This window comes from Stegodyphus dumicola, chromosome 7 (genome assembly GCF_044657685.1).
Source record: "Stegodyphus dumicola isolate Sdum_Otavi_A_Nest chromosome 7, ASM4465768v1".
Lineage (NCBI taxonomy): Eukaryota > Metazoa > Arthropoda > Arachnida > Araneae > Eresidae > Stegodyphus > Stegodyphus dumicola.
The window spans coordinates 86,796,452-86,820,929 of record NC_140774.1 but is presented as its reverse complement, the minus strand read 5'-3'; the positions used below and the strand labels follow the sequence as shown (position 1 = coordinate 86,820,929).

At 33.3% G+C, this 24,478-nt stretch overlaps 1 protein-coding gene across 2 annotated transcripts in view; it reads left to right on the top strand.

Moving 5' to 3' along the window:
• Nucleotides 1-24,478, top strand: part of LOC118201142 (obg-like ATPase 1) — a 129,067-nt gene that overhangs the window by 16,809 nt on the left and 87,780 nt on the right. For both annotated transcript variants that reach the window (XM_085820561.1, XM_085820562.1), the window contains exons 3-5: nucleotides 2,418-2,500; nucleotides 6,776-6,836; nucleotides 10,358-10,485. In XM_085820561.1, coding sequence (XP_085676687.1) covers nucleotides 2,418-2,500; nucleotides 6,776-6,836; nucleotides 10,358-10,485 — 272 coding nt within the window. The remainder of the gene's footprint in view (nucleotides 1-2,417; nucleotides 2,501-6,775; nucleotides 6,837-10,357; nucleotides 10,486-24,478) is intronic.

Sequence of the window (24,478 nt, the reverse complement as noted above, 5' to 3'; positions counted from 1 at the left end):
AGGGACATAGGAAATGAGTAAGAACGGTAGCGATACTCTAAACTTTATCACTTAGAATATAACATTACGAAGAGAAACTGGAGTCGGTATGATTCCGACAACATCAAATTTAGGATGATTTTTGATGAAAAAAATTCGTTCTGCAGCCCCCTGACAATTCTCTAAAATATCACTTAGATGATAACCTTGCTAAGAAAACTTGAATTTTTATTGTTCCAACAACATCAAAAACAGGAGGATTTTTGATGGAGAAAACTCATCGTGCAGAACCCTGGCGGTTCTCTAAAATATCACTTATATCGAACGAAGAAACTAGAATCAGGGTGATTCCCACGATGGGAAAATCAGGATGAATTTCATTTCATCAACTTACATAGAACATTATAACAACTTGTGCTAATTTCTAAACTGCATGAGAGTTCTGTTAAAACTTCACTGAATCAGGATGGTTCGGTCTTAACTGGAAACCTCATACAATCAAGAGGATACTATTCAATTCAAGGACCACGTCTTCGTTTGACTAGTGGGCCTTTTAAAATCCCACAGCTGCTACCACCAGTTATAACATAGTCGTAACTTCGTCAAATAAACAAAACCTGTTCTAAGCTAAATATTTACTTATATGTATACCATTGTGTACAGATTACATTTGAGAATTCTTTAAAAATACATTTTCACTACAGTGGAGTGCACAAAAAGCATCTGCTCTTTTCTTTTCCACATCTCAATCTCTTTTTACTTCCACGTGCCACCGAGAGAAAAGTCTGCTCCCGTCTTTTGGCCGAGTCGAGAAGAGGGTTCTCTGTTCTTTTTTTGAGGGTGAGTGACCAAGTGTTCTTCAGAGAAAGGAGCCGTTACAGAGCTGATGTGTGAGAGCTTGCATTGTCATGATGAATGATTTGCCTCTTCCGCTTTTTTAAAATTTCTTGGATGACTTCCGGCAAACAAATGATCGTGTACCATTCTGAACTGACCGTCTGACGTTGCTGTAATACCACTGTCACCACATGGCTGGTAATGCCTAACAAACAGGCAACCATTTCCTTTGATGTGCTTCTTCTGCAAACAACTTTTGTTGGATTTGGCTCATCTTGGAAGACCCATGCAGTCAATTGCTGTTTTGTTTCAGGCTCATATGCATATACTAGATCCATGATTTGTTACCTGTGTAGATGTTATATACACAGCCTTTGATGCACCTTGAATGTACTTTCCCAATGTTTTCATGCACCAATCGACATGAGCCTTCTTTTGAGCGTTTGCCAGATTATGTGCGATCCGATGCAAACAAATATTTTTTTACAGCTAAATGTTCATGCAATATCTTATTGATGCTTGTCATACTAAAGCCCAAAGATGCCTATATCTCACAGTATGACACATGGTGATCTTGCTTTATTAGTTCATGCACAACAACTGATTTTAGACGACTTTCACAGAATTCCTCCTGAAACGAACATTGACCAATTGACCATGATTGAATTCGTTATACCTTTTTTTTTTTTTTTTTTTCTTTTTCTCTTTTCCTTTTTACTGTGCTGTAAGATGCTGCTTTATCTCTGTATAATCATCATAGCACTCTTGTCTTGATAATCCATGTTGAAAGTTATGTAAAATAATCATACGAAAATGTTCACACATCAATTTAATTTTTTTGCCCACATGAGATGTTTAAAATTCCTGTTTCTGCCACCAGTAGATGGTAGAGACGTTAAATGCTAATATCATATCCCATAAACAAATTTAGTTTGGGTATGCTGAATTTGACAAAGGCAGAACAGCAACCAGATTAATACTAGATGAGCACCAATTCAATTGGCAAAACGCATCTTCCACAAATGATAGTTACCTTTTTACATTACTTTGTTATAACTCTGATTTGAGGTCATATCAGGGTAAAACAACATTGCTTTCAACTTAATAAGGGGCTCATTACGTGAATAGACAATAGGTAGTATCACATTCAAGAGTAGCTGAGTTAGTGGACGATTTGTTCATGCTACTTCCTGTAAGCAGCTCAGCCACCTAGGGCATTGATTTTTGAAAGGTGTCATCTAAGTTATTTTATTAAGTGAGCATTAAATGAAGATATATTTTGTTTTTGAATTATTAATATGAATAATTTATGCAGGGCATCAACTGCACCCAAGGGTCCCAGAAATCCTAAAACCAGACCTGAAACTGATCTGTACATTTATCAGATATTGTTAACTTCAGTTTAAAAATTCAAATCAGTGAAAGAGAAGCTTGCATGTGAACCAAAAAAAAATTTATTCCCAAAGTGGTTTTTACCTCAGTTTCACATTATGTGATATCATGATGACATCAGATTTAAATTTATTGTGTGGAACTTGTAATATATATATAATATTCATTTACTTAAATCTCTTTAAAAAATATTTATATTTTTTCCTTAGGAAATCTACTCTGTTCAATATTTTAACAGCCAGTCAAGTACCAGCAGAAAACTTTCCTTTTTGTACCATTGATCCCAATGAAAATAAGTATTTACTTTTATTATTTATTCTAGTATTCTTCATTAATTCTGTACATTGTATGAAAATTTTAACCATCTTCACTTGCCAATTTTCATAACAACATATCTACAACAGGCTGACATGGACCAGTCAGTGCAAAGGCTTAAAAAAATTGATTAAAAGTATATAATTAAACTGCTATATATGTTAAATGTTTATTATAACCAAAAGCCATATATGTTTTCAGAGTTAGAACACATATATTGAAATTTTAAATAACGTTTAAAAATTTTAACTTTAGATTTTAAGATGAAGGACCATATATTGCTTAATTCTTGAAGATCTTTCCTTATCTGATCTCTCTAAAATAAAAACTGTGATCAAATATATATTCTGTTCTGAACCCAAATATTCCATCTGCTGTTAATTTGCTTGATTATTTGTCTTCAAATCAGGAAACCCCTGTAACTATAATTTTCTTTGCAGAATCCCTAAATTTAGTTTTTTTTTGTTGGAATTCTTTCCCATCCTTGGAAGAGTAAAAATTTAAAAAAGCCATTTAAAATATGTTAATGTTACATGAAAAAATAAAGTAACGATAACAATAAAAAATATGAATTAATTAAATTTTTTTGTTGGTTAGATTTGCAGTCAACTATGTTGTTTTGAAAAGTTATTTTAATTTTGACTCAATTAATTGCTTAAAATTCCAAGATTCTGCAGGATGCAGCTAGACTGTATTCTATCTCAAAATTTACAAAACTATTATTCCATTTTGATCTCATTAATAATTTAAGCACTACTTCATAGCCACTACCTAGTTCTTTCACTGTAAGAAATTTATTTCAGTTTCCCAGAAATTTAGAAGCATGAACCATCATGGTTTATAATAATTTCATCTTGGTTTCATATTATAATTTCATCTTGATTTCATATAATTTAATATCCTAATTCATGACTAAATCTAAATAATTTAGGCAAATAGCTGGGTTTTTCAATCTGTTATATTGATGTCATTTTGTTTTCTTTAGATGGCAATAAAGTTTGTAACTAAGATTTTATCTTTAATGAATTCAGTCAGTCTTGTCTTTCAGTTCATTATATGCAGTATACTTTAAAACTTTCTCACTTTGCCCTCTGCAAGAAGATTCGAGATGTCAAATCTTATATGTCAGTCTTACTAAATGAAAGGTAATCTCATTTTATTCTTTTATTTTCCATCCTAAAAAGGTTTTCTTTGAATATTGAGAGATTTATTTAAAAGCAGTTGCGTTATTGATGGAGTCTTTTCACCTTGTATCATCAGCCAAATTTTTTATAAAAAAATGTCTTCTTACGAGACAAAACATCATTGTTTCATTCCAAATAATTGAATAATATGGCTGTTATCTTTTTCTCTTTACTATTTACAAAATTTTGATGAATTTATGAGTTTGGCTGTTAAGTCATTCCTTTTAATAATGAACCAGATTTGTAATTCAGTGCTTTAATACCATATTATTAATACAAATTTCTGAAGAATTCATTATGGTATGAAATAAATTCATACGGGAGTAATATCTCATAATAAATTGGCTTGTTATATATAACAGTCAAATCAAAAAGAAGTGAAATTTCATACTAAAAAAATTATGGTCAGAAAAAGAAATGTATAAATCGTTTATTGCTAAACATTGATGAAACTTTAACCCAGATTTTTGAATTTTCATTTGCCAGAATTACTCAACGGACATCTTCAATTAGTAAATTGGATTTTTTTTTTAACTTTTCCATATCTGTAAAAATTTTTGAATTCAGTTATTCGCTTTTCAATTTGCAATCCTCTTACTTTACCTTATGGTTCATTTTTGCTTCCTTTTTCCATCAGAAGATGGCATCATTGGTAATTTTCATTTTGATTGCAAAATAATCAGGTTATTTATCCAAATTTTCCAGAACTTTCCTTTTGTTTTTTTCCCTTAAAGTTCTTTTTCTTATTTTTCTGTAGCAATTGAAGGAGTAGAGTTTCACTACCAAAATAATGTAGTTACTTATCTCATTTATGATGCCATTAATTTGTTGCTAACTTATCTATTTTCATTTTATGAAAATTTTTCTTTAGATCCCAACTTGTTTTCATCTACAGGAAAATAAAATGTTTTGGGGCATTTTTCATTCTTTTAAATGTCCCTTTAGCTGTTTTAGCCCTTAAGCTATTCTATTATTTTTGATTTATAATTGTTTAATATTTTTAAGGGTTTGAATCAGAAACTTTGTAAAACCTAATAATTCTTACCGATAATAAAAATACCAAATATTTTTTTAAATATATTTTTTAGGGGGGCATGGATTATATGATTACTACAGATGTGTGGTTTTTGTATGAATTTTTTTAACAGTAAACTAAGCATCAGTTACAATTTTTTATTTTAAATGGCAGAATATTTTAGGCAGTATTCTTTTATAGCAGTCCCATAGCCTTTTCAAATTTTTTACGTGTTATTTACCGCTACCAGCCTTTCCCAACCAATTTCTAAATTAATGTAGTAGTTTAATAATACAATAATAAGTATATATAGTAATATAATAAGTAGAATGATGGTATAATATAATAGTAATTTCATAATGGAATGACAGATGAAATATAGACTATCAGCGGCTGAGCAGTAAAATCGCTGATCACTTTCCGGGGTTCAAATTCTGCCAAACAAGCTGGTTGCATGGTCATTTCAGTTGTTTTCTGCATGTGTAACATGTATATGAGCCAGTTTCCCTTAAAAAGTCCTCTACAAAGACATCTCTTACCATAGGCAGATAGCTCTTCAGTGCTTTACTATTATTAAATAAAACAAAACAATGGGGTAACTCGACAGACAAGATTGTAAAATGGGTACTGAAGCCTTTCCGTGCGAACTATGAAATATTTATTATTTATAGGTAAATAGGATTAAAAAGCATTTCATTAAACAAAATAAGCAGTGTGTATAAAATGGCAAAACAAATTACATCAGACAAAATAAGCATAAACATAATCAAACATTCATTTTTGTGGATAATTCCTGGTGACAACAGTTCAGAAATTGCAGCTAATAATGCATCAAACATATTGTCATGACCAAAGTGGTATTGGAAGATGAATTCAGCCAGGTACAATTCTAGGTGATGGTGGGCCATGCCTCTGTGCTTTGTGTTCCACCGTTTTGCAGACCCTCATAATCAATCGATATTCTGGGTATAAACTCCAATCGTTGAATTAGCGAAGTTATATCCATGATTGATTGTAAAATGGCTGAAACCCAATTACTTCAGTTCGATAGCCTTTCCAACAGCCCTCACGTGTTCATAGATTTCTGCCACCAGGGTTTTTGTACTTCTATTGCATACTTGAACTAAGAAGCACTTGTTGTTTTTGCGGCAAATGTCATCTAAAATCTACTCTTTTGGAAGAACTCTACTAGCATGATTCTTCCGTTTTACAAAAAGAGATTCATCAATTTGACAATGTTATCAGGTGCTCCTATTTTTCCGGTTGATATCATGATATTACAGTCCACTTCCCTCATGTCCCAATCAGCAACTGCTGTATGTCCCATGTTTAATTGTTTGTTGCATCATCGCAATGAAGTGAGTTCCTTGGTCCAACAATACATGAATCTCAATCCAGTGAAAAATGATATTCTTGATCCATTAAACCATTTGCCCACATGAAGATCCTTTTCTTTTTTATAATTTCTAACATTGCTTCTCCAAATAGTCTCTTCTGCAACTTACAAATCCATCTTACGACCATTTCCACAAATTTTTTCGCCAGGCAAAATATGTTTCTCTTGGAAAAAAAGCTGTTGCACCTTTCTACGTCAATGGCAGACTGAAAATAGTAAGCATTTTTATGAAGAAAATTTTTATGTGCAGATGAAGTGTAAATCACGTGGATATAAGCAGTTTAATACGATGAAAAACACATGCAATCCTCCGATTCTTGCTAAGAATGCTGACTTGCACAAGGACTGCCATTAATTCGTGCTAAGGCAATGGGACCATTATAAAAGAGAAGTATCAATCAAAACTATTTGTACAGATTGCACAGAAGTTACTGTGATATGTATATCTACAGCATTCACTCTTTTAAAGAAATTGTCCACTGCCTTTTTCAATCAATGTTTTAAAATAATTTTTTTAAATTTTTTGGTCAAATTTGTACTTTTAATATTCATTATCAAGTTGCATTTTGTACAGTTATAATACAGAAACCCTGTATTATTCACCAATTAAAACTTATGGTTTATGTTAGAATAATTCATATGTGTTTCTTTAGATACGTCGTGTTCCAGTACCAGATAAGAGGTTTGATTACCTGTGCGAATATTTTCAACCTCTGAGGTAAGTTTTTCATTCTTCATATATGTCATGATTTTAATACAGTCTTATATTTTGTATTCCAAATGTTTGTGACTAATCACGTATTTGCAGTTAAATATCCCCCTCCCCGCTCTAGTGCACAAAGATGAATATAATACAAACCTTGAGATTGGGACTTTGGTGATCCCAGATTTCAGATTTTTCCAGATATTAGATCATCATTTTAAATCTACTAAGACGGCATGTAGAAAGTATAAAATCAAAAATATGAAATCATGATATATGAAATAATGAAGTGTTTATGATCTAAAGGGTATCAATATTTTCAAAATATAAGTAATATTTATTTGTTTATTTTATTAAACATTTCTCTCAATGAAAGTTGTTTAAGTTCCTTTTTTTGTGTTTGTGTGCTAATACTTTTCTCTTTAATTCTATAGATAGATCTAATTTCTTGTTCAGTTAGAAATTTCCATTGTTCAAGTCCTGTAATTGCTGTGTCGAGAATTCCAACTAGTCAAATGAGCCGTACCGTTGTGTATGAAATGATTTTCAAACCAGTAATTCATTAACACTTGTGTCCTCCAAGCTCTTTTATTTGCACAATATACATATAACAGGGGAAATCTTTACTTCTTTTAATGCTCGAGATCGTGTGTTTTTGCAGTTATGAAATGTTTACACTTATGCATTCCTGCAGCATTTGCATATGTTAAATTTGTTAGTCTCTCTTTGGAATCTTTGAGACCAGTTGGAGCCTTTTATGTAGAACTTATCAAGGTATTCCATGGTACATATTACCAGAAAAGACCAGTTTCGTCAGCATTATAAATTTGTTGAGATAACTTTTCACTATTAGTGAGTTCAATAAATTCATCTGCAAATAGTTCAGCACCTTCAATATCAGCTATCATGAGATTGGTGACGAAAGGCAAGTTGTTTTGCTTCTATTGAACACTGAGACAATTAAGCCTGAATTGTATTATTATAGATATTCATTATACTTACATCTATTTCTTGCACGTGCTTAAGACTTATCAAGGGCCGGGGCTATATATTTTGCCACCTGATGCAGTCTTTGCAGATCCTAAATTCTGCTAACAAGTGCATCTCTAAGTTCTAAATTTTGGGTCCCAGTGCTTTCCCTAAATTCTAAACATTTTGTCTTCCCTAAGTTCCGCCGCCTGGTTCAGCCATACAAGCTCTGGCACTAAGATTTATGTGAATAACAAATCAGTTATTCTTAATTCAAATAGAACTAAATGTAATCTTTTGGCTTATGAATATCATTAAGAAAAATCTATTTTTAGCATATCGAAAGAAATTTTTGTTAAATTTTTCCTCGTCAACATTTGTTAGCACATTTAACTTAAATCTGTAATCACTGCCAAGCATAGTGTCAACAGAAAAGTTTACCATGCTCATTATTGTTCAATTACTTATATAAAAATATTGTTTAAGCACTGCTGAATGAGTCATTACACAAGTTGTCATGTGGTGATGGAACCCAAATATAACAAATAATGATTTGTTGGGTTGGCTTCAGGGATATAAAATATTAGTTGGTGTAAAATCGATGATTTTTCTATGTAGAATGTTTGGTTTGAGATGTATGCCAAGCGGATAAACAGCTACGGAGTCAAATTATTGGTCAAACGAATTTATGCTAAAATGATTGTTTCTTCAATAACGAGGTATTTTTTTTAGTGCTGAAGTGAAATTAAGAATTAGGACTCTGTGCATATTTTATTATGGGGAGGGGAAGAAATCAAATGCACATGCGTAAAGCATACTAAAATATTCTAAAAAAGTGTTGGTCGCTTTGAGTGAGAGGTTATCTTCTGTAGTGGTAAGTTATTGTTCATTAAGAAGCATCATAAATGGCATCCTCTTTATTGTTTGTGATACTTCTAGGTCTTCAAAGAACTTTTGTTTTAAATTTTTTAGTCAAATAAAAAAATCTCTATATTTTATGTTTTCACCCTGCATCTCATTGTATTTTATGTTTTCACCCTGCATGTTAAAATTTATTAATTATAAATGTTTCTTTAAATTCTTAATAAACTTACTTTTCCTTACGTAAGAGTGTTCTAATTTTAAGCAATCTGAATTGTTTTATTTAAAGTTAATAAAAGTGAATAGATTATGAAAAAAATGTTGGAATTTTATGAAAACGGCAAATTTTTACTTGATAAAAGTGCAATGATATTATTACTGTTTATTGGCCTTAATAAATATTTTGAAAAGGTATATATTTTTTAAAGGTGTCTGCTGAAAGCCTCATAGAAGAAAATTCACGGAGAAAACAATTTTACTCAAAGCATCGGGGTATAAAACATCATCGAAAATATTGGAGTAAAAAATAAAGCAAATACAAATCATTGCATGGCGATAACATCACAAACATGTGTTTTGCCTTTAAAAGTTGTAAATAATGATTTGTGAGTACAAGCAGGAATAAGGAATATTTTTACTTTTATATTTCCTATATCTAAATTAAGTAATAAATTTTTGCTGAAAATTTAAGTATGAAAGTTAAGCATTCAGAAACTGAAATGAGTGAAAATTATCACTTAGTAGAATTTTAATCATATGTAGTTAACTAATAAATATTATTAATTAATTTATCTCTTTTATAAAGTTTTATTGTTAATTTTCCAATAAATGATTTTAATAAAAAAATTTAGATTCAAAATATTCCAATAAAATTTTAAGTTTTTATTAGTAATTTTCCTATTAATTTTCTACTTAGTTTTTGAATGCTTAAGTTCCCTTCTTATTTTTTTCAGCAACAATTTATTAGTTAATTCAAAATTAGGAAGTATAAAAGTTAAAATATTCATCATGCCTTTTTTCACTCATAAATCATTTCATGAATAAGCATTTACAATTTTTAAAGCCTAAAATACACATATCTGCATTTTTATAGCCATGTGATGATTTGTAGATACTTTTTTTTAACCACAATATTTTCAATGATGATTTTTTTAAACTGCAAATTCTTTTAAGCACTTTATTTTACACTGCAACGTATTGTACTATGATGTTTTAGAACTGCGATATTTTCTCCTTGCTTTCTTTTCTTCCACGATGTTTTGTATGATGTTTTTGCCTTGCATTGTTTTCTTCATTTTGTTTTTGTCCATGATGTTTTCACCTGTAACCTTTTTTAAAAATATGATTTTACCTTTTTGTTTGTTGAACTAATAAGTTGTTATGAACTAAAACTCACTGGCACAAACAGCCCTAATGGGCCAATGCTTGCAGTGCCCCGAAATAGCATAAAATAAGTTGTTATGACTAATTTTAATTTAAAAAAATATGTCTCAAATGCTGTCCTCTTATTTTCCGTCAGTCACCATTTTTTCTGCATATCTTTATCATCTTTATTATTTTATTACAGTCTTTTTTAAAATATGTTTTACCTTTTTGTTTGTTGAACTAATAAGATAATGTTTATCTATGTTTAAGATGTTATATTTAAGCTGTTTAAAGATGTTTATCTATATTATTTTATAATGTTTATCTGTATTATATTATAGCAAAGTTCCAGCCTTTTTAAACGTAGTTGACATCGCAGGTCTTGTGAAAGGAGCAAATGAAGGACAAGGCTTAGGAAATGCTTTCTTGTCTCATATTCGAGCATGTGATGCCATTTTTCACTTATGTCGTAAGTTCTAATATGTGCTTCTATAAATAAATAAACTTTCTCATTATGCTAAATATTTATAAAGTATCGTGCTAATGCAAGCATCAGTAGAGCATAATCAACATGAAGTACTAATATGTAGGGTATGTTTTTAATCACTAATGTATAATATGTATTACACGTGTTTTTGTATTTTAATTTGTTGTTCTCTTGGTGATATAATTTCAGTTGATGTTTAATAATTTCATTTGATATCTTATATATGTATATATAAAGCATAGGTAAACTGGCAGACTTTTGTCCATTTGGGATGTAAAAGAAAATAATACATTTTTCATATGTTGAATAATATTCATACCACATAATTTCCTAATTAATTCATATGAAATATTTCATACATTATAATTTACATCATTATGACTTTTGCCAGCATGATGGTAATTTGAAAATAACTTTTTTTTTTTTTTTAAATGTCTTGTCCTTAGAGGCAAAGAACTCAACTGGTAGTTGACTGACATCTGCTTCAGATTTGAATTTTCCCTTCAAAACATTTTGCAAGGAGCAAAGCAAGTGATAATTGTAGGATGCTAGGTCTATGGAGTATGGTGGATGCGGCAAAATTTTCCAGCCTGTCTTTGGTTTTCTGTTGAGTCGCCACAGCAGCATGTGGTCTTAGCATTATTCCTATTGAAGATCTCTGGCCTCTTTTCTTTGACTATTTTGTTTAAGTCATCCATTCAAGCCAACTTTATTAGCACAGGCAAATTGTCTGGGCTCACAATGTTTATCTTTTCATAGATAATCCGCTTTTCATTGCTATTTATCATCCAGTCCAAGAATGATTTGTTTTAGTTTCAAGCAAGTAGAGGTGTACATATGATGACTCGATCATTCAAATTTTTCACACTTATATCACAAGGCAAACATATGGAATATGTATAGACTAATTCTAATTTCTAAATATGGTCTGAAATGGTTTCTTGAGCAGAGTTAATCTTTTGTTCAATCTCCGATGTTGTGAAGGAAAAAAAAAAAAAAAAAAACGATTTTGCTGTTGTCATGGTAATGACAGTATTATCATCAATCAAAAATGGCTGCCCAGAGGGTGGCTTATTAAATTTGAAATTACATGCTTCATATTTTTCGAATTATCTCCTACATGTTCTGCCTGAAAGTTTTCATTAAATTTTGACACACTTCTGTTGCTGTTGTTTCATGTAAGAGAAGAGTATATGTATATAAATGCAGTGATAAGGAGAGATAACCATATATGTCTCAAATGAACACATGCATGCATGTTGAAACTTGAAACAGCATTATTAGGCAGAATTTCCCAGTAGAACTTATATATATTTGTAATCAAATTAAAATCCTTTGATTTCTCTCCCTTCTTTGGTTTGTTTCTATAAAAGATACACAAAAGGAAAATATATGAACTGTACTTATAGTAAATAGAAATGGGAATGGAAGAAATCAACATAAAAATAAGTTACTTTCAAATAAATGATTTTGAAATTTAACTGTAAATAGTTTGCTCGAAAAGATGTATGGGCATTCATGAAGTAAATTATCTTTCATAAGGGAAATAATGTGAATTATGTGTTGCTAATTTTAAAATACAAACTTACGAGGGCCATCCAGGAAGTAGATTACGTTTCCGTCTGTGTCCGCTAGGGGCGGGGCTAGCGCGGCCATCTTGGGGTCAGAGCGTTGCGCAGCTCAGTCTGCATCTAGCCGTGCTAGTGAGAGGTTCATGCTGTGCTCCGTTCAGATACTGTGACGGTTTGAAATGTCTGCGTTAATTGAAAATTCCGCGAGGTGCGCTCAGTAATAAGGTTTCTGACTGCAAAAAACTGTAAACCGATAGAAATCTATCGGCAGCTTCGTGAAGTGTATGGGGACAACATTATCACTGAAGGTGGAGTGCGTCAGTGGGTCATAAGATTTCAAAATGCCCGAACCAATGTTCACGACGAAGATCGAAGTGGGAGACCCAGCATAGTGACCGCCGAACTTCTCGAAAAAGTCGATGCTAAAGTCCGTGAAATTCGAAATTTCACAATAACAGAACTTTCTTTGAGTTTTCCACAAATTTCGCGAAGTTTGTTGCACGAAATCATCAGCGAAAAGCAAGAAGAGGTAACGAAGTGGTTGAAGGCGCAGGCGGCCGAATTTTTCGACGAAGGAATTTCCAAGCTCGTACATCGCTACGATAAATGCCTTAATTTGTATGGTGACTATGTAGAAAAGTAGTATTTGAGTGTGGCTTTCATCTGTATATAATAAAATTTGTTTCCTATACTTTGTTTATTTTTTTATTCCAAAACGTAATCTATTTTCTGGATAGCCGTCGTAGTTTAGTAATACATTATTGCACAAATAAAAATATAGAATGAACTATCGAAGCCAACTGAAATTAAAAATGGCGTTCGACAGGGTGATACATTGGCATGTCTTCTCTTCAATTTGGCATTAGAAAAAGTAATAAAAGCTTCAGATACCAGAGGAAACGTTTTTAATAAACTGGTATAGCTATTGGCTTTTGCTGAGGACATTGTCATTATTGCTAGTGTGGTGATGGCGATAAGGAGCGCGCCTTGCGCCCTCCGATAAGTGTGGCAACCCTAGAGGAGAAGTTTTCTTACGAGTAGCGAGCAGAGCGAAACAGGCAGGCTGTCGGGGAGTATGCGCGATGTTCCTAAATAAAGTTTAATTTTTATTGTGCACTATGTCTTGTTAATATTTATATTAATGCAGTAAGAACATAATCTGTGATATGGAATTCGAGGATTGGTGGTAAAAACATAACCGGAAATCTCCATAATGGTAACCCGGACTGTGTTAAATCGTATGAACAGTTCTCAAGCACTTTCGGTTTTGACTACAAGCCATCACTCAAGATCTCCAAACCAGAAGTAATGGATTACATCGGTTTTCATCCTCCGAATCACAGATGAGTAGTAATTATAGATCATTTTATAATTCTGTTTTCTACTTATCATTTAATTTCATTTTCTTTAGTTAAATTTTTGCTTTTATTTTGGCTTAAAAACCTTGCACAATGTCTGATGTTTATGCCGTCCAAATTCCGGTTTATAACCGATCAGATCCATCTTTATGGTTTATTATGTGTGAAAGTACTTTTGCTCTTGCCACCCCCAAACCTATCACAGAATCCATTACTAAATATAATTATGTAGTTTCTCATCTTCCTCCAGATATCGCATCACTAGTACGGGATTTACTTATGAAACCAGACCCTATTGATCCATATGCAAAGCTTAAAACTGAGTTAATAAATCGTTCACGAGAATCTTCTCAGCAAGAAATTCGCCAATTATTATCTGGAGAAGAATTAGGCTCTCGAAAACCTTCCGATTTGCTTAGAAATATGAAACGTCGAGCAGAATCTTTAAATGTTCCTGATAACTTAATGTTAGAATTATTCCTTCAATGTTTGCCTTCGACTGTTCAGTCTATTTTGGCAGCAGTTTCCAATTTAACTGTAGATAAAGCTGCAGAAATTGCCGACAGAATTTTAGAAGTAAATCCAACCCCAGGGACTTGTGCCGTTTCTCGCACAGTCGATCAGTCTCTTGAGGATAAATTATTTAAACAAATAGAAAAATTAAACAAACGTATTGATCGCATTTCTCTTTCTCGTGGTCGCTCGCCAAACCGCGGAGATCGCAATAGAGAAAGAAGCAATTCCAAAAGGAGAGATTATTCTGTTTGCTGGTATCATAGACGTTTTGGGAAAAAGTGTAGAGATGACAAATGTACAAAACCTTGTTCATGGCAGGGAAACGAAACCAGCAAAGAATAGAGGCGACTTATTCTTTGCCTCAAGTTTCACGTCGCCTGTTCGTTCGTGACCGTAGAACAAACCTTTCATTCTTGGTCGATACCGGCTCTGACGTGTCCTTACTTCCAGCAAATAATTCTCAAAAACGGAATTCGTCCCAACAAACACTTTTCGCTGTTAATTCTTCTACTATTCATGTTTATGGTCAAAAAACACTTTCTTTGGATTTCAAATTAAGACGACAGTTTACATGGACTTTTCTTATAGCAAATGTTAGTACACCCATTCTTGGAGCAGATTTTCTCCATTTCTTTGAATTGGTGCCTGATCTCAGAAACAAATGTCTCAAAGATTTAAAAACGCATTTTAAAACCGTCGGTTGCGTGAAAAATGCAAGCATTTATTCAGTAAAAACTGTATTTAGTGATACACCATATCACAAAATTTTAAAAGAATTTCCTTCAGTTACTAGATTACCAGATCCTAACCAACCTGTTAAACATAACACCGTTCATTATATCATAACTAAAGGTCCACCTGTGGTTGCAAAACCTCGTCGGTTAGCTCCAGATCGCTTAAAAATAGCAAAACAAGAATTTCAAACTATGATGCAATTGGGGCATTTGAGACCTTCGAGCAGCAATTATGCATCCCCACTTCACATGGTTCCAAAAAAGGGAAGTCTGGAATGGAGACATGTAGGAGATTATCGAGCATTAAACGCTCAAACAATAAAAGACAAATATCCTATTCCATGCTTAGCTGATTTTACTACTGCATTGCACGGTACTAAAATTTTTAGTCATGTCGACCTGATTAAGGCATACCATCAAATACCAATTAAACCAGCCGACATCCACAAAACCGCCATATGCACACCATTCGGTTTATTCGAAAGTACCCGTATGCAATTCGGCTTATGCAATGCATCCACGACTTTTCAACGTTTCATAGATGAAGTCACGCGGGATTTAGAAAGTGCTTACGCTTTCGTCGATGACTTGCTCATAGCCTCTAAAGATTCTGAGGAACATTGCAGGCATTTGAAAGCTTTATTTTCCAAACTTCAGGAATATGGACTTTGCATAAATGTTTCAAAATGCACCTTTGGTCAAACGTCTATTGATTTCTTAGGTTTTCACCTTAGTGAAAACGGAATTGAACCTCTTCCTGACAAAGTCAAATGTATTTTAGATTTTCCTCAACCTACCACTCTCACTCAGCTTCGCCGATTTTTAGGCATGTTTAACTTTTATAGATGTTTCATACCTAAAGCAGCACATATTCTTTCTCCTTTAATAAAATTGTTAGAAGGCTATATTAATAAAAAGAAATCTCGTTCTCGTGTTCAGGATTCATCCCCACAATTAAATTGGAACGAGAATGCTGAACAAGCCTTTATTGCTGCCAAAAATGCCATTGCTCAGGCTACCCTTTTGAGACACCCTATTCCCGGAGCCCAGCTAAGCATCTGGGTAGATGCCTCAGACGTCGCAATCGGCGGCACACTTATGCAGTTGTCTCAACAAACATGGGAACCTATAGCATTTTTCTCTATGAAACTCAGTAAAAGTCAACAGAAATGGTCCGCGTACGATAGGGAATTATTTTCTATTTATTCTGCAATTAAGAAATTCCGACACATGTTAGAGGGCAGAAATTTTATAATTTATACGGATCAAAAACCGTTAATATACGCTTTTAAACAGAACCCTCATAAATGTTCACCTCGACAATTGCGCCATTTAGATTTTATTTCTCAGTACTCTACTGATATTAGGCATGTGCAAGGTTCAAAAAACGTCGTTGCTGACGCTCTTTCAAGAATCGAAATTGATTCCATAACAAAATCTCCATTTTTGGATTTTAAAAAATTTTCGGAAGCTCAAAGGCATGATCCGGAGGTACAAAACCTTCTCAAAAGCAACACATCATCTTTGAAACTGGAATTTAAACCGTGCCAATATTCTGATGGTAATATTCTGTGTGACATATCAACAGACATTCCTCGTCTATTTGTTCCGAATTCCTTTCGTAGACTCATCTTTAATCATCTGCATAATCTGTCACATCCAGGAATTGCAGCTACTATGAAGCTTATTTGTTCTCGTTATGTATGGCCCGATATGAAACGTCATATCAAAAATTGGGTGAAATCCTGTGAATCTTGCCAAAAATCGAAAATTACTAGGCATACTAAAGCACCACTGGGCACATTCTCTCTTCCTGATGCACGTTTTTCAGAAATCCATATGGATATCGTCGGACCGTTACCTCCATCAGAAGGCAACGTGTACCTTTTGACTCTAATAGATAGATTCTCCAGATGGCCTGAAGCCATTCCCATCCCGGATATGAAAACGGAAACCATTTGCAGAGCCATCTTCAACTGTTGGATATCTCGTTTTGGCTGCCCATCGATCATAACAACAGACCAAGGTTCTCAAATGAGATCCGCACTTTTTGCAGAATTCACGCGCATTTTGGGTACGAACAGAATCACAACAACAGCCTATCATCCAATGTCCAACGGGATTGTTGAACGATTTCATCGACATTTAAAATCTTCTCTCAAGGCTCACGAGACCAATAACTGGACTGAAACACTACCAGTTGTTATGCTTGGTATTCGGACAGCCGTAAAGGAGGATCTACAGTCATCTTGTGCTGAACTGGTGTACGGCACAACTCTCAAGCTGCCTAGTGATATGATAACGTCATCTAAAATATCTCCGTATGACACACAATTTATCACGAATCTTAGGCATAGAATGCAACAATTGAATCCAATAGCAACATCTGCACATTGCCAAGAAAAATGTTACGTAAGTGCTACCTTAAAGTCGTGTACGCATGTATACTTACGTGTCGATCAAGTAAAGCCACCTCTGTGCCAACCATACACAGGTCCGCATAAAGTCCTTTCTAGAACGGACAAAACTTTCACAATTGATGTTAACGGTCTGAAATCTACTGTGTCTATAGACCGTGTGAAACCAGCCTATTTGCTTTCGGACTCTAATTTGCCTGAACTGAAAACAATTTAAAGACTTAAAGACAGTTCAGCAGAATAAATCTGCAAACGAACTCTCTAAGACACAAACTGTCACCAGATCGGGAAGACATGTTCACTTCCCTAAGAAACTTGCTTCTTACATAACAATTTAAAACACATTTTTTAAAATTCATATCTTAACATATTTCTTGTTATTTCATGTTTATTATATGTGTCAATACCTTGTTTTATATTGAATTGCATTTTGATCTTTTCTAATTTTATATTCTAATTTTGTAATCATAAAAAAAATACCCGACAGCACGGATACTCTGAGATAATGAGATAATTTCATAACCTATGTCGTTCCTTTGAATAGCCATTAAAGGAACTGGGGGGAAACTCTGTGGTGATGGCGATAAGGAGCGCGCCTTGCGCCCTCCGATAAGTGTGGCAACCCTAGAGGAGAAGTTTTCTTACGAGTAGCGAGCAGAGCGAAACAGGCAGGCTGTCGGGGAGTATGCGCGATGTTCCTAAATAAAGTTTAATTTTTATTGTGCACTATGTCTTGTTAATATTTATATTAATGCAGTAAGAACATAATCTGTGATATGGAATTCGAGGATTGGTGGTAAAAACATAACCGGAAATCTCCATACTAGAACGCCAGCAACACTAAAATAGGCTTTTATACCTCTAGAGAAGGAAGATCTCAGGATGAGCCTGAGAATTAATGAAAATAAAGCAAAATATGTGCCAGTCACTAAAGAATCACTGCAGCCAATAGATGCTTCAGTGGAATACAAAAGTATAGGAAATCAATTGTAATTCAAAGAAAAATGAAGGTTTTACTGTATAAGAGCCTTATAAGATCAATTTTGGCATATACATGTGAAATGGGGATTATGACGGACACAAATGCAGACATGCTGGGCATTTTTGAAAGGAGAGTTTTAAGAAGTATTTTTGGAGGAATGCAAAAAGATGATGTGTGGCACAGAAGATCAAATTTGGAGCTATATCACTCACATAATGAACCTGACATCATTGATTTCATTAAATGCCAAAGAGTAAAATTAAAATTGGCAGGCCACATTATCAGAATGGATGAAGACTGTACAACAAAAAATGCCTTCAACACTATACCAACAGGCACACGGAAAAGGGGCAGACCAGATCTAAGATGGTTAGACTGCCTAGAAAATGGCCTACTACTCTTAAAAACCAAAAACTGGGAAATTCCAGCAGAGAAAGGATTGGCCTAGAAGCTTCTTGAGAAGGCCAGGGCCCACCCCTGGGCTGTCGAGGCATTGTGGGTGGAAGGGAGAAGTGCACAAAACTTTTATCTAAACAGTTCTTAAGGTAAGAGTTCACATTCTTCAAGGAGCATCTGTTTTAGTTTTTTGGTGTTCTCTGGAGGATAAGATTGGGCTGCCAGGCAGTGCTGGTTTTAGATATTCAGCTGTTCATGTGCAAGTTAAAGTTGGCTGTCCTTTTTTTATAAAAGTATAATATGTTTGATAATCATTTGGTTGCCCTCATGCTGTGCATTCTCTTGTCTCCTGCTTGGATCAGCTTCGCTGCAAGGCATCTCCCTAAAGTATCATATGTGTGTTCAGTGGGATTTAAATCTGAGAAGCATGCTAGCCAATTCATTATGTGGATATTTTCACTTTCCAGGAGCTCCTCTACATCATCAGTCCTGTGTGGCCATGCATTATCATCCATAAAAACATAGTCAGGACCAATAGCACCCCAAAAAAGATGAATATGGAGGATGATAACTTCATCATAACAATGGTCTCCACTAAGTGAACCTCTGTTGAAAATGTGCAGTTCCATCTATCCATTCATAATAACACCTCACCCTAAAAACATGCCAGGACCACTTCAACAGTCTCTTTCCTGTATATTAGTGAGATGAAAGCATGTCCTATCTGTTTCCATATCAACTGGAAACGAGTTAGTCGTGAATCGTTTGTCAGATTCACGTCTCTCTCTCTCTCTCTCTCTCTCTACCATTCATGTAGTTTGAAAGGTAGAAATGGGGGGAAAAAAAATTTAATTTTTGATTTTCCACCTCAACACATACACTTTCTGGACCTTTCATGAAAACAAAGTAGTGGAGGTGGATGAGCATCTTATGGCAATTGAGGCAGTGGTGGGTCAAACATTACTTTATGGTCAGTACTTTCTTTCTTAGAAATAGTATCATCTTTCAAATTACTGCAGCTATATTGTAAAGTTTCATCATCTGGAATAGGGTAATGAATATTGATACATTGTTGGGTTAAAGCAAACTTTCTCATCAGCACTATCTTCCATAGAAGTAGCATCAGCTTTCAAAATAAGTACAACTATGTTGTAAGGCATCATCATCTGGAATAAATAATCAATCTCGTTTACTTTGATTACTGTTCGTGATAGGGTAATAAATATAATATAAAAGTAAATGATAAAGTGTTGTATAAAAAAAAACTTAAGAGTTGGAGCTAATGGCATGATTGTGATGTATCAGTGCAGACTGATGACTATTGAAATAAAAATGAGTATGATGCAATTTAGCACAATTCGCTGATGTAGGTCAATGGCAGCATTTCTCGGCTGAAAGGAAATAGGTACAAAACTGTCTAACAGGTATAGTGATTGTATTAATATATGAAACCAAAATTTGAATGTGTACCTATTAACTCGGGTGCACAAGAAAGGTTCACGTTCTTGTGAGGGAGCTAATACAGTTGAGTGCATTAAGGAATTAATTATTTAAATCTCGAATTCAAAAGGAGGATTATAGATAAAAATTATTGTACTATAAGGAAAATCTTACAGTTCTAGTTATAAAATCTTTTTTGTCAGTTGCAAGCAGGATAAACAATTTAGTTGAAAAAATTTGGTTATGAATTCTCTCCATTTGCAGCTGATGGGGAGAAAATATGGTCAGACTTTAGAAGCTAATACTAAAGCTATTAATTAATTACACAAATTCTTATTTCTAATTTTTATCCTCTTTCAAATTAGTTGCATATGGCTTGTTAATTTGCAGCATTATAACAAACGTATAAATGTATTAATTTTCAATACATCTAATACGTATCACCTGTAATGTACTTACTTAACTGATAATTTTATAAGCATTTGCATAGAGTGGCATAACCAATAAAAAGATGTTTCTCACATTACAGACTGCCTATATCTGCACTGAATAACCATTTGAGCACCTAATAATGAGTATTTGTATAGCTTTTATATCATTCACTCATGGAGTTTGTCTGAAGCTAGTCATAACTAGAAGATTTTAATCTACTTTCTGATAAGTTATTGAAGTCACATTTTGTACACACACTGTGTACGAAATACTGTGCAATGAAACAATTTATTCAAAATCCAATTCAGTTTTTTTGTTTGTTTGTTTGTTTAAATTTAGTGTTTAAAAGGTTTTTTGCACAAAACTAAAAATCTCGGAAATTTACTATTCGCATCCTCAGACAGAATGATAAGAAAATCTTTTTAATGAAATTTGTATGAAAGTTTTTACATTATTTCTGATTTTTTAGCAAATTTTTGGAAATTACTCAATTCCCCCCCTCCGCCACTATCTGATGTATATGATTTTAAAATTTCTGCATTTAAAAATGTATTGCTCACAAAACAAATTTCACAACAAATTGTAAAACAAATTTTTCCATCTCATTTTTAAAATAAGAATAATAAAAAAAATATGGTACTTTTCTGTTTCGCCAGCGCAAATCTCACCAAGCAAACTTTATTGTCGACAACATACAGTGTACACATCAAAAATGTTAACAAATGTTAGGTCTAAGATTTTTTTTTTATTTTGAAGGCATAAACATTTGAATATCATTTAAAATTTTTTAAAAAGACAATAAATTTGTGAAAAGACATTAATTTAAGAATTTACTATGCTTTTATGGTACAACATCCTGATTCGCCGGTTCATATCACATAATCCCAAGTGATCTCATCTCATGCAAACTACGCTACAAGAATATAATTCTTTCAGTATTTATCTACATTAATTTCAAGTTAAATCTTGATTTGGAATGCAAGAATTATTTCAGCTCGTACAAATAGCTTACTCAAAAACTATGTAAAACCACAGTGCTTTAATTAAGACACAATAACACGCTGAACAAATACTAATTCAGAAGTCAAACAACAAAAATTAGCGTTATATTTTCAAAATTTCACAGTAAAAACACTGAAATTTTTAAAATATAATACCGATTTTTGTTATTTGACTTCTGAATTAGCACAGTGCTTTACTTCACTTCACTAGTAACCGCAGTGCTTTACTCATTAGAATTAATGAATTTAACCCTTGACTTTGCCTTTTCTAGATTTCCACCTTCGGGTGAGCGGTGTGATTGCATCCTAATTGACTTAATTACAAAATTGAACTATCTGGTAAAAATTATATCTAATTGTATACAGTATTGAAAGAAACAGTCAATCTGATAATAAATGGCTGCGACTTGTTTTGAAAATGAGGCGTAAAGGTTACCAGCGAAAATATTCCGTTTGGCATCAGTTGTACCATTATTGGCGACTTTATTGCCTGCGCCGGCAAAATGGAAAAGTACTGAAAATATTAATTAGACAATTTTCTGCATTTAAAAAAAAAAAATGGTATGCATACCGGTGGTACGGATACCACTGGTGGTACACAAAGAAACAAAGTATTTATAACTATTAAATTTAAAAATTAAAACTCCAACATCCTGATTGATTTTTTTTCTGTAACACTCGTACATTTATGTGATCTGAGCTTTGCTCAAGAGGGTTGTTAGTAGCAGTACTTTGTAGTGGTGGTACTAAAGGCTTTCAGTTCTTGTTTAAATGGTACATGTTGGTCAAAAGGTTGAGAACCGCTGCTTTAAAGTATCAATTTGTATATATCTTTTCATCTGCTCACATTTTTTGAAAAAGTTCATGCTGAAAAGTATAGAATATTGTTATTTGTAAGCAGAGTTGCCAACTCTCCCGATTTAGGCGGGAGACTCCCGATTTTCGACCGCTCTCCCGCCAACCCGATTTACAATATATTTCTTCCGACTTTTTCTTATTCTTAATATTTCTCACGATTTTTATGGAACTTGGCTTAATACTTCGTTTTATGAACAAAAAAAAAAGTGATTTTGGAATTCCCTTGTCTCCTGCTTGGATCAGCTTCGCTGCAAGGCATCTCCCTAAAGTATCATATGTGTGTTCAGTGGGATTTAAATCTGAGAAGCATGCTAGCCAATTCATTATGTGGATATTTTCACTTTCCAGGAGCTCCTCTACATCATCAGTCCTGTGTGGCCATGTATTATCATCCATAAAAACATAGTCAGGACCAATGGCACCCCAAAAAAGATGAATGTGGAGGATGATAACTTCATCATAGCAATGGTCTCCACTAAGTGAACCTCTGTTGAAAATGTGCAGTTCCATCTATCCATTCATAATAACACCTCACCCTAAAAACATGCCAGGACCACTTCAACAGTCTCTTTCCTGTATATTAGTGAGATGAAAGCATGTCCTATCTGTTTCCATATCAACTGGAAACGAGTTAGTCGTGAATCGTTTGTCAGATTCACGTCTCTCTCTCTCTCTCCCTACCATTCATGTAGTGTGAAAGGTAGAAATGGGGAAAAAAAAAAAAAAATTATTTTTTGATTTTCCACCTCAACACATACACTTTCTGGACCTTTCATGAAAACAAAGTAGTGGAGGTGGATGAGCATCTTATGGCAATTGAGGCAGTGGTGGGTCAAACATTACTTTATGGTCAGTACTTTCTTTCTTAGAAATAGTATCATCTTTCAAATTACTGCAGCTATATTGTAAAGTTTCATCATCTGGAATAGGGTAATGAATATTGATACATTGTTGGGTTAAAGCAAACTTTCTCATGAGCACTATCTTCCATAGAAGTAGCATCAGCTTTCAAAATAAGTACAACTATGTTGTAAGGCATCATCATCTGGAATAAATAATCAATCTCGTTTACTTTGATTACTGTTCGTGATAGGGTAATAAATATAATATAAAAGTAAATGATAAAGTGTTGTATAAAAAAAAACTTAAGAGTTGGAGCTAATGGCATGATTGTGATGTATCAGTGCAGACTGATGACTATTGAAATAAAAATGAGTATGATGCAATTTAGCACAATTCGCTGATTGTGGAAGCATTTCTCGGCTGAAAGGAAATAGGTACAAAACTGTCTAACAGGTATAGTGATTGTATTAATATATGAAACCAAAATTTGAATGTGTACGTATTAGCTCGGGTGCACAAGAAAGGTTCACGTTCTTGTGAGGGAGCTAATTCAGTTGAGTGCATTAAGGAATTAATTATTTAAATCTCGAATTCAAAAGGAGGATTATAGATAAAAATTATTGTACTATAAGGAAAATCTTACAGTTCAAGTTATAAAATCTTTTTTGTCAGTTGCAAGCAGGATAAACAATTTAGTTGAAAAAATTTGGTTATGAATTCTCTCCATTTGCAGCTGATGGGGAGAAAATATGGTCAGACTTTAGAAGCTAATACTAAAGCTATTAATTAATTACACAAATTCTTATTTCTAATTTTTATCCTCTTTCAAATTAGTTGCATTTGGCTTGTTAATTTGCAGCATTATAACAAACGTATAAATGTATTAATTTTCAATACATCTAATACATATCACCTGTAATGTACTTACTTAACTGATAATTTTATAAGCATTTGCATAGAGTGGCATAACTAATAAAAAGATGTTTCTCACATTACAGACTGCCTATATCTGCGCTGAATAACCATTTGAGCACCTAATAATGAGTATTTGTATAGCTTTTATATCATTCACTCATGGAGTTTGTCTGAAGCTAGTCATAACTAGAAGATTTTAATCTACTTTCTGATAAGTTATTGAAGTCACATTTTGTACACACACTGTGTACGAAATACTGTGCAATGAAACAATTTTTTCAAAATCCAATTCAGTTTTTTTGTTTGTTTGTTTGTTTAAATTTAGTGTTTAAAAGGTTTTTTGCACAAAACTAAAAATCTCTGAAATTTAACTATTCGCATCCTCAGACAGAATGATAAGAAAATCTTTTTAATGAAATTTGTATGAAAGTTTTTACATTATTTCTGATTTTTTAGCAAATTTTTGGAAATTACTCAATTCCCCCCCTCCGTCACTATTTGATGTATATGAT